A 17,909-nucleotide genomic window follows, 5' to 3' on the forward strand; every position below is an offset into this window, starting at 1 on the left:
TCTACTATGTAATGAAAGATCTTAACTTGTCTAAATTTGTAAAAATTGTTTTTATGTTTTGTACATTGGCTGATGGCAATTTGCAGTTTGAGATTCTGGCTTTATTGTGGAGAGCAGGACCTCCCTGGACTCAGGGTTTTCCACAGTGTTCAGTGCCTGTTTCCTACAGCCCTTCATTTCTGCAGGCTGTTGCTACTCCTAAGTTCTGGCCCGCCTGTAAATGCTCTCTTGACCCAAGGAAATTTTGAACTTGTGTCCCTTTCAGATGGCAGTCCTGTCTCTTCCTTGGGTATACATGGAAACACAGATAGTCCTATCTGTGTGAGCTGTAATGATTAATTCTGGGCTCGTCAGGAAGCGGCTATCAATATTCTTTCAGCAGTTGTGAGTTGTCCTGAGAGAACCCCACGGATGCTATCACAGGGTATTTTAGAGATTTCGTCCAAACTACAACATAGGGAGAGAACTGCTGTTTCTAAACTAATGTTACTAATTTGAAGGTACTTGTAAGAAACTAGACAAAAGGAAACCTCAAATCCAAATAAAAATGACACAGGACAGGAGTACTGACACTTAAATCTTTTATTCAATGTCTAATTCTCCAATGCTTACTCATAGTGAGCAGTGCTCAGTTACCCACACAAGCTAGTAAATACTTGTTGACTAAATACTAACCAGAGATATCAGAAAGGGTTGCTACTATTAAGTCTACCTTTAATATATTTTTCATTTAAAGGTTATTGACATATCTGTTTGAAGTTAGCTTTGAAATGCTCAGTTATAACCTTAGAAACTAGCAGCAAACTCTTTGCACTAGAAAAATCCTCCCCAGTTCAGTGCATTTGCATATGCTAATCTCTGCCAAGTTCTCTCCAAAATGAAAGGCTTTACATTGGCATTAAAAGAAAAAAAAAGGCAAACAAACCCCAAACCTCAAGTCAGATCTCTGTATATATCTCACAGTTTAGAACCAGGCAGTGGAGCTGCTAAATAGCCTGTATCCTGTTTCTCTTCAGTAGCAGCCCATTCATCTTCAGGTACAGAGCAGCCAGTTTACATGCTTCTGCCTCTTTTCTGCTTTACTTTTTCTACATAGTGTACGATGGCAAACCCATGTAAGCTAAATACGCACTTGAGCCAAGGAAACCTCACAGTTAGCAGACAATTTTCCTTTTGTCAGCCAGGAGAAAGTTCAGTTTCACTGAAGATAAAGTGTTCTTATAGCCTACATATTTTATTTTTGGTGGGATTTAAGGCTACATAGATTTGTACATTTTTTAAAAAAATATGCTAATGAAACAAGGGTAGTTTACATTTTTGAAAGGTTGAAAGGGAAGTGTACTGTAAGGGACTAGCTACATGGCCACAGGTGACTTAACTAGTAACTACTGCTCTGAAAATAATGTAAATAATTTTCCTTCAATAACTCTCACTTTAATATGTCCGTAACTGTACCTTTATATGGCAAGCCCAAAATGTATTTTTTTTTTCTTTTAGTGCATTTCTATTCTGGAAGACCACATATACATTATAATAATACACATATTCAGGTTTATATATAAATATATACATATTTATACACACATACAAGCACATACACATTGTGTATGTAGACAAAATTGCATGAGTGTACACATATACATGAGCATATAAGTATAAATATACATATATATTGTAATAACATACACAATTGATTATTTGTACATGTAACATTTAGTAATCTAAATATGCACTTTTTCAGAACTGACATTGTTCCTTCCTCAGATCCAAGGACTGTTAGTATTAAAATGCAATAAAATAGCAGGGGTTATAGGAGGGAGCATTTAGTGGAGCTGGGTGCAGTCATAAATGTTTAGCTGGTTATCCAAACCGATTCCAAGCTCTGAGTGTCCTAGGCTTTGTCCGCCATCAGGAAAGCAAAGCACCTATCTCATGAGGCAGGTGAAACAGAGCACAGCTGCTTCACAGGTCAGTGATACATTGCACTCTGTGGCAGTGGAAACCATGGATCATTTTCCTTTCCACATCTGTAAAATCTGAAGTATTAATCCCATAAGATGGTCATCAGCCAATACTGTGGCCTGTAGGTTCCCTTGCCACATCAAAACATGTATTCCATTACAAAAGTCGCTCCTAACTCAGGGTCAGAATGGCAGCAGACAGTGGAATTAGCCTCAAATCAGCTGTAAACTCAAATAAACTAAAATCTTCTGTTTACTCCCCCTTAAAATTCTATGCAACCCTGAATTAAGCAATGATGAGATTAACTTTTTTATTTTAAATTGTGGCAGTAGGAAGCACCTGCCTATCTACAGCACGTTTGAGGGGATTTCTCACACCAGGAGTGGCGGTCCCTTTGCCGCTGGGGTGCCAGAACCACTCAGCCCTGATTCATGGCTCCTTCTTCTGACCACTGGCAAGATGACGCTTATGCCATTAGAGTACAACATGTGTTAATTTATATGATGTAACTGCTTCTTAAATATATAGTTGTCACAGTGCACTTTAGTACCACTTCAGAATTTATTACATTAAGTGGAAATGAGCAGCATTCCTCTCATCTGCCTAGTTATTAGCAGCAATTAGTGTTTTCCAAAGTCATCTACGGCTCTGACATTGCTACTGCTGTGCTTATGACTACACTGAAGTCCTAAATCCTTTTGCAGCTTTTAGTTTGTCCATATTTCTTGTTACTTTACAACATGCCCTCTTTCAGCTTTTTTTTGATATTCTTTCCACTCCAGCTTCTGGAATTTGTATAAAAGCCACTGAGGTTTTTTTTTTTTCTTTTGAACTGAAGACACTGGGCTGGTGGAATTTCCTTTAACTGGAAGTATGTCTGGGCTTGTGGTTTTATTATTTGCACAGTTTTATATTGTCCTGTTTGTTTACTCCCAAGCACAGGGAACGCTCCATTAATCATGGGTAATGGGCATTCGTTTCACCTCTTTAATTTATATTCAACTCTTTTTCTCACAGTTGAAAGGGACAAGGACTTCTCCCACCAGCGAAGGCACTACAAAGAGTTTCGCTTTGACCTTACTCAAATCCCGCACGGAGAGGCAGTGACAGCAGCCGAATTCCGGATATACAAAGACCGAAGCAACAGCCGCTTTGAGAATGAAACAATTCAGATTAGCATATATCAGATCATCAAGGAGTACCCAAACAGGTACCCTGTTGGCATGAACGTATCACGTGTTGAACGTCTTGTGTTTCTATCTGAAGTAGGGAGACAATAGCTGATCATAAGCGTACCCTCAGCAAGGCATCATTGCTATCACTGTGGCTTGTGCAGTATTAATTCCTAGGCAACGACAACAAATACTGAGCAAGAATAAAACTTATCTTCAATGTAATTTATTCCAGGTTTATGGTGAGTTACATGTCCAATCTCACCAAATAATCTGCCCATGCACAAAGGGGGTGAGGGTTCGTGTTCTCAGTGAGCAAATGGTGGAGTCATATGCACAGCCTAAGTGTCTGGATTTGGGAAATGCACCATTTGCTGATGCTGAGGTACTACCAGCCAAGATTCATTTAGCACCTTAAAGGCAGATAGATTGCTCAGCTTTGTTTATGTTTGAAGGAGCATGGGTTTTTTGCATGTGTTTTAATGTTCTGCTGAATGTAATTAAAAGTCATGCACTGACTTTAAGATGACATATGCACACTTAACCCATGCAGCTCACCATAACTGAAAATTAAAACAAATATGACGTTACACATGAGCAAATCTCTGAGTCTGAGTTTGCAGAGCTGTGTGTGACATATTTCCAAGGCTCTGCAAGACCTGAGTAAATGACCATATTTCACCAGGCAAAGTAGCTAAATACCTGAAAATCCCCATTAAAAACTAGTAGCAATTCCAAGACTCTTCTGAAAAAAGCTACATATACCCAAAATTTGGGTTTTGAAATTAGATTGATATATGTCTTTTCTCAGAAAAGTGGAAAAAAACCTTTTGTTTTGAGATAAACAAAAACTATCCCTCATCTTGGAACAGATAAAATATTTCTATCGTGGGCATGTTTAGCAAAAGCAAAGAAAATGGCAGCCTAAACTTGCAGAGTGCTCTGGAGGAAAAAAATGCCCCATCACCAGTTAGTTCGAAGGCTGGGCCAGAGTTCAACTCTCTTTTCTGCTCACAGAAGCTTGAGCTTGTACCTTCCAGGTGAGATCTCCTAACATCAAGTTATAAAATTTTTATGGCTATAAACAGGGAGTCATTTTATATCAATGGAGCAGAACCAACAGGAGGGAAAGCACTCATCCTTCCAGAATACCTTCTGCTTTCTTAGTAAACAAAGCACTGGGATATTTTTTTACCTCTGTCTTCAACTTGCAAAAATTCTTTTGACGTAGGTTCTAAAAGAAACTTCTTGGAGGAAGGAATGAAACGGGAAGGAACAAAACATAGCTTTTTAAAGAGCACAGGTCAACGCTAGGGTGATGAAAGCTCTTCACCTGCAAACTCAACAGATTTTTTTTAAGAACTAATGGGAAAAGTTAGTTTTTCTAATCCATTTGATGTTTTCTTTTTTGGGTTTTTGTATATTTTTTTTAATGTTTTCCCAGTAAGTGGTTTCTATTTTATTTTAGAGAAAGCAAAACTGCTTACTAGTCTGAAGCAAGATCACACTTTAATATTAACTGACTTGTTAAAATGACAACTTTCTCTGTGAAACCATTAAAGAATGCTCTTGATTTCTTTCAACACATAAACATAAATTTATAAATGTTTTATATTTGCATTTATAAACATAAAAGCCCCATGTCCTCTTATGGAAGCACGATGCTTGAAAGGGGCACATGCAACAATATACCATCCATTTGATTTCACCAGTATAACTGCAAAAACTTCAGATATAGACTGTTTCCCTCCTATTGTTTATTTTGCCAGTCTCTACTCATATATGGAGTATATAGAGGCAAATGCCACAGTGGGACAGGATGGCAGAAGACCACAAGACCTCCATTGTTCAAATTAGAAACAAGGAACTTTTCCCACCTACCTGCTTCTTGATACCTCCAGACAGAAGAGCTCCGAAGAATATTTTATCTTTTATTTTTTGCAATAAAGCTACAGCTTTTGCTTTGGGGCCCAGTCTTCATTAGTGTTATTCTTGACTTTGTCACTTCAGGTTTGTCCTACATATGTACATGAGATTTTAGGTGCAAAATTTTCAGAAGCTGCAACTGCAGAATGTGAGGGTGAGAGCACTGTGAGGGTGGTGACACACTCCAACAGGTCATCCAGAGAAGTTGTGGATGTCCCCTCCCTGGAAGTGCTCAAGGCCAGGTTGGATGGGGCTTTGCGCAACCTGATCCAGTGGAAGGTGTCCCTGCCCATGGCAGGGGTGTTGAAACTAGATGGTCTTTAAGGTCCCTTCCAACCCAAACCATTCTATGATTCTATGATTCTATAACGTCCCACACTCCTTACTAGTGCCATACCACATCAAAATGGCTGGCTTTGACCCTGCTCCACCCACCCTTCTTTGCTCTGAACAGGAAACGCGGGTGTCTGACAGGGCTCTGCAGTCCCAAATGCAGTCCTGCCATGTTTTCAGGCAAGGAGTGGTCAGGGTTTAGGGTTTCTGAGTTGCAGACTAAGGATTATGTTATAGTCTTAGACATTCTTCTGTCTCTGTGGCAGCATGGCCGCTGAAGTGTGTGTATATTGAATCTGCTCAGAGCTGAAATGACAGTCTTTGGGACTGAAGTTTTCTGTTTGTTCTAAGTAAGTGTGTAAAGCACAGCCCATAGCAAGGCAAATTTTCCTACACAGCCCTGCCAATGTACTCCTACCCGGATCTTTTCTCATGACGAAAGTAACGTAGTCCAACAGGCCAAATCCTTGTTCATGATCTGGTGGCAGCTAGCCACTAATTTAACTAAACCCCAAGGATTCTTCCCGCATTAGGGAATCCTCACGTGGCATTAAGATACTAAAGCAGCTTTCTGGAATGAGGCGAGAGGTGAAGCAGCATTATGGGGATGGCCTATTACATAGTAATCATGATTTGATCTGGTCGAAAACTTCGCTGGGTTTCAAGGAACATATAGATGGTTTATTCCACCTTTACTTCCTTAAGTGACCCAAGAGATCTGGAGCTTCTTAGACGTTCTGCCCGGAGCCTCTTTGCTGAAATTCTTGACTGTGGTAGCATTTCTGCTGTAGACAACTGGCCGTTTGGGACCAGACTGAGATCACTAAACTTAAACAGCCTCCATAAAGGTAAAGCCAATCAGCTGTATTCTGCCTGAATGCGTTCGCTGTTGCATTTCAGGCTATTTACGACATAATGCCTTACTTTTTTATGATGTGTTGTGGGCTATTTTTTAAATAGAAATATTTTTTAAAATCAGAGCCAAAATTTGCAGCTGTTTTTCATTTTAAGTGTGATTATTTTTCACAGAATAAAGGAGAATTTTAAAATTAAAAATGTCACAAAATGTGATGAGAAGTTTGAGTGAATGACACCAGCTAATGGGGGAATCCTGATCCCAGAGCTCTCACTGCATTCTCAGGGGTCAGGTTTTCACCCTATTTTTACATCAATTGTGAAAAAAGCTGGTTTTTTTCCTGACAAATACTTTGAATTTCTGTAGTAAATTGCTGTTATGTGGGCTAAATAATTAGCATTGGTCCAGAGACATTTTCTCTATTCTACTATGTGTTCTCAAGAATCAGTTCTAGTTTTCTCTAAGTACCCACAACTAATTTTTGGTTCATTTGCTGAGTTAATGGGTAAGAACAATCTGCATCTTTGAATCTATTACCTTAGCCAGATCACTATGCTTGTAGGAAGGCAGACCAGAAGATTGATATATCAATGCCAAAGATGCTTTGGTGTGAGTTTCTGCTGCAGTACAAAATAGTAAAGTCACACTGAGGAGAGATCCGCAGGGGAAATTTGTTCTTCATAGGAATTTCTCGACTGTACCATTAGTAGTGCCCTGTTCTGATTTGGCATATGAGACATTGTGCATCCTGACTTTTGAGAACATTTCATACCAGTCCCAACAAAATTTGGAGCTGAAAGAATCTATACGGGAAAATAATTATGTATTCTAGGAGACAAGACAAATGTGAAATTATAGCACTGTGATATTGTAATATTTGTAATATTCCAGACAATTTTACAGTTCTCTATTAAATCTCCTGAATGATACAAAAATATTTATAAATAAACATCTTAAAGACTGTCACATTCAAAATTAAACCTTTCAGCTTTAAAGTTCTGATAAAACTGCTTATTAGAGAAAAAAGTTGGCATTTAAGACTCCAGAGAGTACTATTTATGGGCTTGTGGTACGTTGTTAATTTGTTCAGTGCTAGCATAACAGGTCAGGCTCTTTTGAATTGTAAGACTGTTTTCATGTTAGCTCCAGAGGGAGAACGTATGTTTTCTCCCTGTGTGGTCACTAGCACAGTTCTACTAGAATGGAAGTGATAAGAGCCCAGCAAAAGATTATCCTTTAACAGAAGGAAAAAAGGTGACTTGAAAGAAAGCCCTTTCAATTTTCTTTTTTTTTTTAAAAAAAAACAACCCTTTATAATTTCTTAGCTCTTTAACCTGATTCTGCAGATATTTCTCACATGTAAGTAAACATATTCTTGTCATAGCTCATTTGGTCATGTTTTCCTGAGTGTTGAACAACCACAGTTTCAAGAGCTACATGAGATGTTTTTTTCAGTTTAAACCTTCTAGGTGCATTTACAGTGTTTAATCTAGATAAGACAGTAACTTCCTACAATGTTGTTGCTATTAAGCAACATAGGAATACAGTGACAGGACCATTGTAATTTTAAATCCACTTTTTATACACAAAGCCTATTATTTCTGTCTGTCTTACCTCTTTAAGCATATATTCATGCTGTCTGTAAGGTAACAATAGGATTCCAAGGTCTGTGTAAGCCAAGCCTGTCTTTAGTTGAGTTGGATTTTCAAAACTTAGAAGAAAATATTTTTTCTTGTATGTTATTGTTTTGATTACTATTTATGGCAGAAAAGAAAGAGGTTTCTATAACTATAGGTTTAGGTTTAAAAGGCTAAATTGTGAAAACAGTTTTTAATAATGCATGCTGCTTTGTAGAAGCATGTAAAATGAAACTGATGAGGGTTAAATATCTTAGGTTTAGTGTGGTCATTGTAGTAAATTATTTGTAATACAGATGTGGTTCTGGAACCAATTGTGTCAGGAGATATGTGAAAACAGAACAAATAAATGATCCACGCTAAACATTTAGTAACACAATTATTATACTAACTCCCCTGAGCAGCCCTTCTGAATTACTGGAAGATTTCATGGGAACAAACTTGAGAATATACCAGGGAACTGAGGGTTAAAATGTAATAATTACATTATTGAATAGATATATAATTTCTACTTTGATATAGAGACTTATTTTCTAAATGTCTGTACTAATATGAAACTATCTGAACTGTCATCTATTCATGTTTTGTCATATGATATAGCTTCTGTCATACGTTATTAATAACAGATTTTTTTTAGCAACGTTATGCTTTTGAATTTTAGTTGAAATTGGAACTTGATTTTGACATTTTTTGTCTTTTACTCTGAATGGTTTATGGAAGTTAATCTTCCTGAGACATTCTAGTGCTGAAAGATGAATCCTTTATACACAGCCTCGATTATATATTTTGTGTATTTATATCAGGAAGCTGGATTTTTCAGATTTTCCAGAGCTGTAGTTTTCACATGCTGAGACTCATTTCAGAAAGGCCTCTCAGGGGAAATACCTGTATTATACTTAACAATTACATGTTAGCTACAGCACATGCTGTACTGATGAGGATATGTCAAAGGATTATTCATTTGGGCTCCAGGAAGTTATTGTCAGCAAGGAAATTAAGGACAAAAAGTAATAATATTTGAATGCCTTAACTCTCTATTTTCTTTAACTTAGGGATGCAGACTTGTTCCTGTTAGACACAAGAAAGGCTCAAGCTTCTGACGTGGGCTGGTTTGTTTTCGACATTACTGTGACCAGCAATCACTGGGTGATTAATCCACAGAACAATCTGGGCCTGCAACTCTGCGCTGAAACCGGGGACGGTAAGATCATAACTGTAGATCATAACTCTATATATGCTCTTGTCATCTCTTGCTAGGAATCTTTTCTGGCCGGGTGTTTTTTAACCTGACTGGGTGACAATTCACTGAGAGTTTGTAAGCAAAGAACACAAGTCTTACCCTGACGTAGCTGTAGTCTGCAACCTTTCTATTATTCTTAATTCTGTAAAATATGGCAATTATAAAGCTAACTGAATCAAGTTAAATTAAATTAAGTTTGGGATAAAAGCTCCTACGTAGAAAATGAAGTTCCATTTTAATGTTCTTCCACTGATGATTACAATCAGGAAACTCAAGCAGATTTGTGGAATGTTTGTTTTAGAAAGTTTCTAAATATCTTTATGGGCTGAAGCATGGAGAAAAATATAAAAAAAACTTTGGGACATTTCAGAAGGGACCTCATAGCCACTGGTACTGATGTTGGAGAAAGAGTAATGTGGGAATTGGTTTTCTATCATTTGAAAAAAATTTCAAAACTTTTTAATCTTGAAATGGGTTAAAAATTTGAAATCTTGAAAATTTTAATTAGCTGAAAATTAGGAAGAACACTATCAAAACTGAAGTCAGAGCTGTGGTTTTTTTAGTACAAATTTACTAGGCTATTTCATTATTCACAGTTATGCTCTTCATTAAAAAGTGAAAATGCATCTCAACGCAAAATAATATTTTTAGAAGAAATGATCTTTACTTAGACTTCTTTAGAAACTAATAAAAAGAGACTTATATACTGTTTTTTCTGTGATGGTTCACTTAATCCATACTACTTTACAAGCAAACTTTCAGATTTAGCTCTTTCTTGTCAAAAAGCTTTTTATGTCAGAGGTCAAGGGATCTATGATGCCAGTTAATCTAAACCTTAGCTGACATAATGTTAATGAGTAGCAGAAGAAACCCTGGTGTAAGGATTAATATTTTTTTCTTCTTTCTTTGTTCTGGCTACATTTTCTCATTGTTTTTGATCTGAATTCTCCCTCAGGCTCAGCTGGGCTGTGAACAAAGCCTCATACTTTTTCGGCAAGTGCTCCGGCTGCTGGCAGTTATGCAAAAACTGTCCTCCTTTAGGCATGATGCTTAAAAAGGGAATTGGCAGGCTTGAACCAGAACAGATGATCATTTCACCTAATACTGTCTATACGGTCAGAGTACAGTCAGTGGAAAAGGGAGGCAGCAATGCAAAGTAGACCACGTTGTTGCTATGTCCAGCCAGCCTTCAAAGGCACCGCACCTGAGCCTGGGCTGTACGGGGAGCAGCTCTGTTAGGCAGTCTGGTTTTGTGAGGCCATTTTTAAGCCCTTAAAATTCTGGAGAGGTGACACCTTCGTCAGGCATCCAAATTAGGTGGACTGGCTTCTGGCCAGCTTTCCTGCTCCAGAATAAACTCCATCCTTGACTTTTTTTCCAGGAGATTCAAATACAGAAATTTGTGAAAATTAAATATCCATGAAAGGCATTCATTAAGAAACCCTGGAATCAGCAATTTGTTCGTTCTAGCCTCAAAATTATATCCATTCAGTAAACAGCAGGAAAGTTTGTATGAGTAGAAGCAAACCTTTAGGTTAATACACTGAAGAAATTGTAAAAGAACAGTTTATGTAAATATTTCCCCTGTCCTACTCCCAAGATCAGAAAGGTGATAGATAATTTTCTATTTTAAATTCCAAAGCCACTGGCAGCTTTAACCTCTGCACCTCACTTATTTGAATTTCTCGACATAGCTGCTTGAGTGAGGAGGGAATTCCCGTCTCCCCTCACTTTCTATTCCCTTTTCAGTTTATTCATGCAAGAAGAGTGCCCTTCTAGGGAGTTTTCAAAACTATAGGGAAGACTTGTGTTATACCACTTCAGCTTAGCATAGGGAAAATCATCCTTTCATGCTCTTACAATTTTGCTCTTAAGGCTTTGATTATTTTTATTGGGTTGCTGTTACTTCTGGAAGCTATTAGAAGCACCAGCAGTTGAATGACATGTTTGTGTACAGATGGAACATGAATTTTTGTACATGACTCAGTATGTAGTAGACTCTGTTTGTAACCCAGAGAACCCCACCCACCTTCCCTCCAACCAGTTTTGCTCAGAGACTGGTTCAAATCAACCGAAAAACCTTCCCTTGGCTCAAGTGAACTTTAGGCTGTGCAGGTCTGAAGCATGTTTCTTCATGCCTCCTGCTGTCCATTGCATTTACAGGAGTTAGAGGAGTTCTGTCCCCATAACTGGAGAGACATTTATGATAAGACCTCATCCATTAACCTTTCTATTGCAACAAACTATTAAACTAAATGGGATTCTGTTAAGTCAGAGGATCCCTGTTTGAGGTACTCAGGTGCTGCACTGGGGCCCTGGATAATCAAGTCTATAAATACATACTAGTTTTTAGATTTATTCATACAGCACCTTTGAAATGAGATGCCAATAATTACTGAGACTCCGGGGTGCTACTATATTGTTATCATTACCATTAACAGTAATCTTTCTTACAGTTATCTTTCAGTGACTTTTTAGGCAATTACTTGGGTAGATGTATTTCTTTGGTGATCCCTGAAGATGGTGTATAAATAATAATAATGTCTACATGAGGAATAAAAAAATTTGTAATTATTTAATATAACAGTGTGATAAAAACAACTTTGGAAGAATGTCTGGTTGTTGTCATTCATATTTTTCCTCCTCTGAAAATGCTGAAAAAGTACAAAAAGCCACATGACATTGGAATGTGGGGTTTTTTTTCTTTAAGACAGTATTTGGTATCATACGTCTCATTTTAGCATGAAATGTAGACTTTTTCTCTTAATGGGACGTTTTATTTTGAACAGTAAGAATAAAGGTTTGCATGACACATATGGAAGCTGTCAACATATAATGCACTGTTTCCCTGGGGCTGTGGTAAATTAAGGATCAGGTTTTTTTGATTCTCTTTTTTAATGTCTCCTCAACATTCTGCAGCATCCCCTTTTGGCCGATTCCCTCCTTTTGACACCAAAACTCTCCATGGTGTTTAAAATGAGAGGTGATCATTTTCACACTGATGGAAGTGCGGGTGTTAGGTGAATTGCAGCATAAAATCAATGCAGATGCAGAAACAATTCAAAAAGCTCTATGCGACACTTTTCCTGTATATATACCATATGTCTCCTAAGACTTAAATCATGTTCCAGTGAATCAGCATCTTTGTATTAACATTTAACATTTTTATAATTGGAAGTTAGCAACAGTTTGAACATCGCTTTTACTGGAGGAGTATAAATAGCTGCGAGAGTATTCCTTTTGCTGTTTATGCCATTGCTGAAGAGAACCTAGTGTCTACAGAAAATGGGAGAGGGACATAATGTATAATGATGACTACTGATGATCCACAGAATAAAACAAGTTCCAAATACACAGCTCTTAATACAACATCCTGGGGAGCCCCCACAGCCATGTATTTCTGTGACTTTTCCTAGATTATTGCAGCTCTTGGTTATTTTCCACCTGCCTGGACATCAGAGGGGAAGAAACAGGTGGTAACTTTGAAAAGCCCAAGCCGATTAAGGTGATTTCTGTTACCACATAGTCCTATGGAAGGTGTCTTTGGGCTTTCTTGCTGTTTGCAGTGGGCAAGCAGCAGGAATCCTCAGCTCCCCAACTCTGACTCTTACTTCAGGTATTTTTTTTTCCTCAGAGCAAAGGGAAACTTAAAAGAAACAGGTTCCTTGATCCAAGTGAAGCCTGGGGAAGGCCAACTCTTTCTCCAGCATGTACTTGGGTACACTCCGACGTGTGTCCCCTGGAAGGGGATTTGGCTCCTAATCCTACATGCTGCAGGAAGAATTGGTGAGGTCCTACTCCAGCCATGATAGGGAAGACATTAAGAGACACACTCTCTCTTTTTTAGCCTCTTCTCCTTTCAGCCTGGGCCTTCCAAGGTCCCTTTCTCCTATGAAGCCTTCAGAGAGGCAGCATGGCACATTCTCTGTGTCACAGAGGGTGGCTGGCTTGCTTTCAACCCATAGCAACCTGTGGCACCACCCTGACTTCTTCAGGTAGTTGGCTGCATACTTTACATTGGCCTTGGCCTCACCTTTACAACACTAAATGTTATCAGTCTCATGCTGAGGTTGCCCCCAGTCAACCTCGGCACCTAACTTACATGAGCACGGTAGCCATCAAGTACTCTGGAGGATGCTGCTGCGTCGTTACATTTAAGTCTCTTGGTGGATCTGGTATTTACAAGGCAAAGTACCAGGAGTGAGTTCACCTTCATTAGTGTCTTTACAGTAGGGGAGTTTAGGATATATATATTTATATTGATATATATATGGACTTTGGCAGGCAATAGTTCTGCCTAAATTCTGAGCCATCTGGAAGCCATAGAGCCATGTTAGCACAGCACTGAACCCGAGCTAATATATCCTGCCCCTCAGCAGGTTTTATTAGCTTGGGCTCAAGCACCGCCTAAGTACAGCTACATGAGTTCTGGTTCAGAGCTGACTTTGGCCAAAGTTACACTAGTAAATTAAACATGCTCAGGAATACTGTAGTGTGAAACGAGCTGGTGGGATCACTCTCTCAGTCTCCAAAACAGAGTGACCCCATGGCAGCTGCCCCTCTGGGAGAGGTCCCTGCAGCATTGCCTTCGGGTGAGGGGGACTCTGCGGTGGAGCTGGCATAGGACATAAGTCCACCAGGAGCACCCTCCCACCCTGAGCGGAGTAGATGATCCAGCTCCAGCACCTGGGAGTGCTCTTGGGCACGCTTTAATTTACTCAGATAGGTGTAACCCCTGTTTCCAGCTGGGTCAGAAACACAGTCAGCATTTTCTTGCGTCTGCTTGTAGCAAGCAATGTGAACATACCCTTTGTTAGTAAGGGCACACTTACTTTAAGCGGGAGGGTGACAGAAGTGAGATGGGCTCCTGCCCCTTCTCCTGCCACCAGTGCATACTGGTGCATACTGGTCCTGGCTGTACAGCTGCGCAACTCCCCCTCCACCCTGCTCCCCAGACAGATGAAGGATATATCTGCTTCTCAGCACCAGTATTTTAGAGATAATGGCATTTGTGTTTTGTTTCATTCAGAAGGCTTTTATCCATTTTATTCTTTGGTGGATGACCAATTAATCTAATCTCTCCTTCTTTTATTGTCTTCCTGAACACATTTTTAACTGTGCAGAAAAGCCCTAGGACTCCCACAAGCCATTCACAGTTTAAGTACATTAAATTGAAAGGATAACTCAAGTACTTAGCAAGTGTATTTGTGTATCATTACATCTGTTTTTTTTGTGTAATGCATACATGGTATTGCCACATTATAGAGCATACCATGGTTCCTAACATATTCCCAAGTGCTTTCTTCAAGAGCTTTATGAATACAAAAATCAATACAAAAAGATATGCAAAATTCCTTCAACTGAACTGAATAAACCCAACAAAATGTAAGGTTTTAAAAACAAAAGCTGGATCTTTAGTTTTGATTAAAGCTGTGAAGCCTAGGAAATGCAGAGCAGACCATCCAAGACCACCCATTTTTCAGAATTCCTTAAAGCTTCCAGGGAGCAGAAGAGTTAATAAAACACATGAAGCTTGTTTCAAAAGCATATTTTATGTTGATATAGATAAATGTGTCCACCAAAGGAAAAGTTTGCATAACAGTTTATGTAGATGATACAACAGAGACAGTGTAAAATACCTTGGAGTGTTGAGGATGTCTTATATATGGACCATCACATTTGTGTTGTTAGGTTTCCTCTTCTCCTTTTTGTAATAACCTTTCATTTAAGCTTTGGTAGCCAAACTCTACCTCAGTTCTTTTGTTTCTGTGAAGTCCCATTGCTCTCAAGAGCACTGTTGAGGCATAAGAAACCACGCAAGTTTCTATCTAATTTTGAAAACTACTTTGCAAGCTTTCAAACTCAGAGCCTCAGGACAGTTTTTGCTCAAATATACTGGACCTTGCATACTTAGGGTCTTTCTCCAAAAGGCCTTTCCCAATCCTCATTTCAGATATCACTCCCCACGAGGAGGAAACCATAGGTGTGGCACTGGAAATTTTTTTTGCAGCAAGCCAGAAATGAATTCTCAGCATCATTAAAGTTTTCATTTCTATCTACAAATATATAAAATTATTACCAAAATAACTACTATGACCTAGCAGTAGTGGTTAATCTGTAAAATGTGTTTTGTGGCTTGTTGAACACTTTTGAAAGTAAATAAGTGCTTGTTTTTCATAACAAAATGAGTGGTTTGCTGCAGTTCGATGACTCAGGACAAAATAATGGATCTTGGAATCACTCATTGTCCTGTGTTGCCAGTGTAAATCTGGCCAAGATGCATAATGGCTGAAAGCTCTTGCAAAATTAGTGTCTGCTCAATGCCTTACATAAAATATATACTGCCTCAGGAGAGACAGCCAAGTCACAAATCTTACCACTGTCACTGGCATCCACACTGGCGATCTCAGAAGAAGTCAGCTTTCTGAATGTCATGAAAAACGAGGTGATGTCTCCAGGTCAGGACTGTGAGACAGATTGTTATTGAAAGCTTGAAGGGCTCTTGCATTTCCATTTGGAGCAGCAGGGGGGACAGGGGGGACGGGAAATGAACTTTTAAGATGGAACTTGATCAGTTCATGAAAAGAATTGTATGATACAACTGCATGTCACAGCAGAAAAATGGACGTAGTGACACAGCAAACAGCTTGGCAGTTATGATCCTGAGTGCTATTCCTATTCTGTGAGTAAAAAGAAAAAAAAGAACAAAATCATCAGGATTATCAAGGTAGCACCTTTTTATAAGCTGAACTTCACAGTTATTTTTGCAGCAGCGGTTCCTTTATTATAAGGGGACAGAACGTGAAAAGGCAAATAACATTCATTCAGTTCAGTCAGTCAAACCGGCACTTCCATACAACCTTTTAAGCAAACTGCTAAGGGCACTTTACTATCATATAGAATAAAAGCCAAAAATAAGTTTAAATGCCAAGTCAAACAAATACTTCTTGCCAAAAACTCAAAATGATATGAATAAGGACTAAGGAGTTCAGCAGATTTGAAACATAATGCTTTAAATAAGTCTTAGTCTCCAAATATACCTGTCAATATGGAGAAGAGATAATAAGTTATCATAGCAGGATTGAGAAGTGCATGCCAGAATGCGAGGAATACAAAGGCTCTGGACTGTCCCCGCCCAGAGCAAGTCCATCTGCTATGCTTATTTGTTTTTTCTCGGTGTAGGGACAATTGTAGTGGTTAGGTTCAGCGGAGCAGGCGCTAGCTGACTGCTGGTTTCTTGCAGTTTCTTCTTCTTTTCTTCTAAAGTCTGAAGAAAAGTCTTTGAAATCCTCAGAATTAAAGATACAATGGAAGTATAAAACCAAACCCATTTTTCAGAATGCTTGACCATGTTCAATTCTTGCTCAGAGATGCTAAAAAGAAGCAGAGAGACACACCTTGCTGTTTTGGTTTTACCAGTGTCATGTGGATGTAACTCTGAGGGAAGGTGTAGTTAAGCAGGTCAGCCTGAGTCATTCAGCTGATTTTAGAAAATATTGCTCTAATATCACAGTACGGAACAACTGCATGCTGGAGAGACCTGGATTTTCAGTTGTCATCAAAGCTGAGAGTTTTCTAAATGCTTACAAGAAATGATAGACTAAAACCGCTTACTAAAAATGAAGCCCATGAATGCTTCTTGCTACAAAGGCCAGTTCAGGGTAGCGTAAGATTTTTCTTACTGTATTCTGAAATCCACACCATGGACAAAGGTGAGGACTACCTAACAAGACCATAGCACACAGATGGAGCTACTGCTGTGACAGAAAGCGTGATGCATTTCAGAGGCAGGATACTTTGAAATACCTCCTGTTCAGGAAGGGGTAAAGCTTTGTGGTCTTAGACTGAAGGACATCTCCCACACAGGCACTTTTTTTTTTTTTTTAATGAAGGATAATAGAAGTTCTGTAAATGCAAACTTTCTTTTGCACAGAAGCAACCTAAAATGGAGACAACATATGTGGTTTGAATTTCCAAACCAAACAGTTCAGAGATCATCCTCAGAAGAAATATAGCGTCTCAAGGGCAGTGTATTTTTTGATTGCTTCGTCTTCTGAAAGTTGCAGTTAAGCTAAGGTATATGGTAAACCAAGAGAGAAAAGTTTAATGATGAACCCACAGAAGTCAATAAAAGTTTTCCTGTTGACTGCACTAGAAGCAGATTCAGTGCATACACCATTCATGAATTGAACAAATGGGTCCTAAAAACTCAGGTTGGCTGCTTAAAAGATCAAACAAATAAAGGAATAAAGTCACATAAGCTGTTTCTGTGTGTAAAAAGGCTGTGGGTTACAGGATTATTTTTTTATAGTATATCTCTATACCCTGAATAACCAAGTAAGCCTTAACTTCTGGAATCTTAATAGCCGTCTCATTGCTGAAGTCTAAAGGAAACCCAGAGGAAACTTAATAATATTAAAAGTTATTTTAAAGGGAGTTCACATTGGTTTGAAGGACATTTTGCTTCGCACACAATATCCATCATTGTAAATTCAGAGAACCTAGATTTAAATTCAGAAAACCTCCACACATCTTTACAGCCCTCAGTATATAAATCTAATAGTATTCTTAAAATGTCCACCAGTAAGGTATTAATCTTTTACAGATAAAATTAAAATTCTGAAAGTCATTGGAACAAAAAATAAAGAAAAATAGTAAAAATATTCCCTCTAGAAATGAGGGGAAACTTGGAACTTTGTGGTAAGAGGCTAGTTTGTCCATGTTGCAATGAATAGAGAATAGTCTGTACAGTTTTTCATATCTGACTTGCAACAGAAGATTGG

The 17,909-nt window shown here is 38.6% G+C and overlaps 1 protein-coding gene across 2 annotated transcripts in view; it reads left to right on the top strand.

Moving 5' to 3' along the window:
- The window catches only part of BMP5 (bone morphogenetic protein 5), a 62,970-nt gene that overhangs the window by 21,413 nt on the left and 23,648 nt on the right, over positions 1 to 17,909 (top strand). For both annotated transcript variants that reach the window (XM_009474381.2, XM_087774900.1), the window contains 2 exons: positions 2,980 to 3,172; positions 8,939 to 9,087. In XM_009474381.2, the coding sequence (XP_009472656.1) occupies positions 2,980 to 3,172; positions 8,939 to 9,087 (342 nt within the window). The remainder of the gene's footprint in view (positions 1 to 2,979; positions 3,173 to 8,938; positions 9,088 to 17,909) is intronic.

Source organism: Nipponia nippon, unplaced genomic scaffold (assembly GCF_047370975.1).
Source record: "Nipponia nippon isolate SJK-2023a ecotype South Korea unplaced genomic scaffold, ASM4737097v1 scaffold_4, whole genome shotgun sequence".
Lineage (NCBI taxonomy): Eukaryota > Metazoa > Chordata > Aves > Pelecaniformes > Threskiornithidae > Nipponia > Nipponia nippon.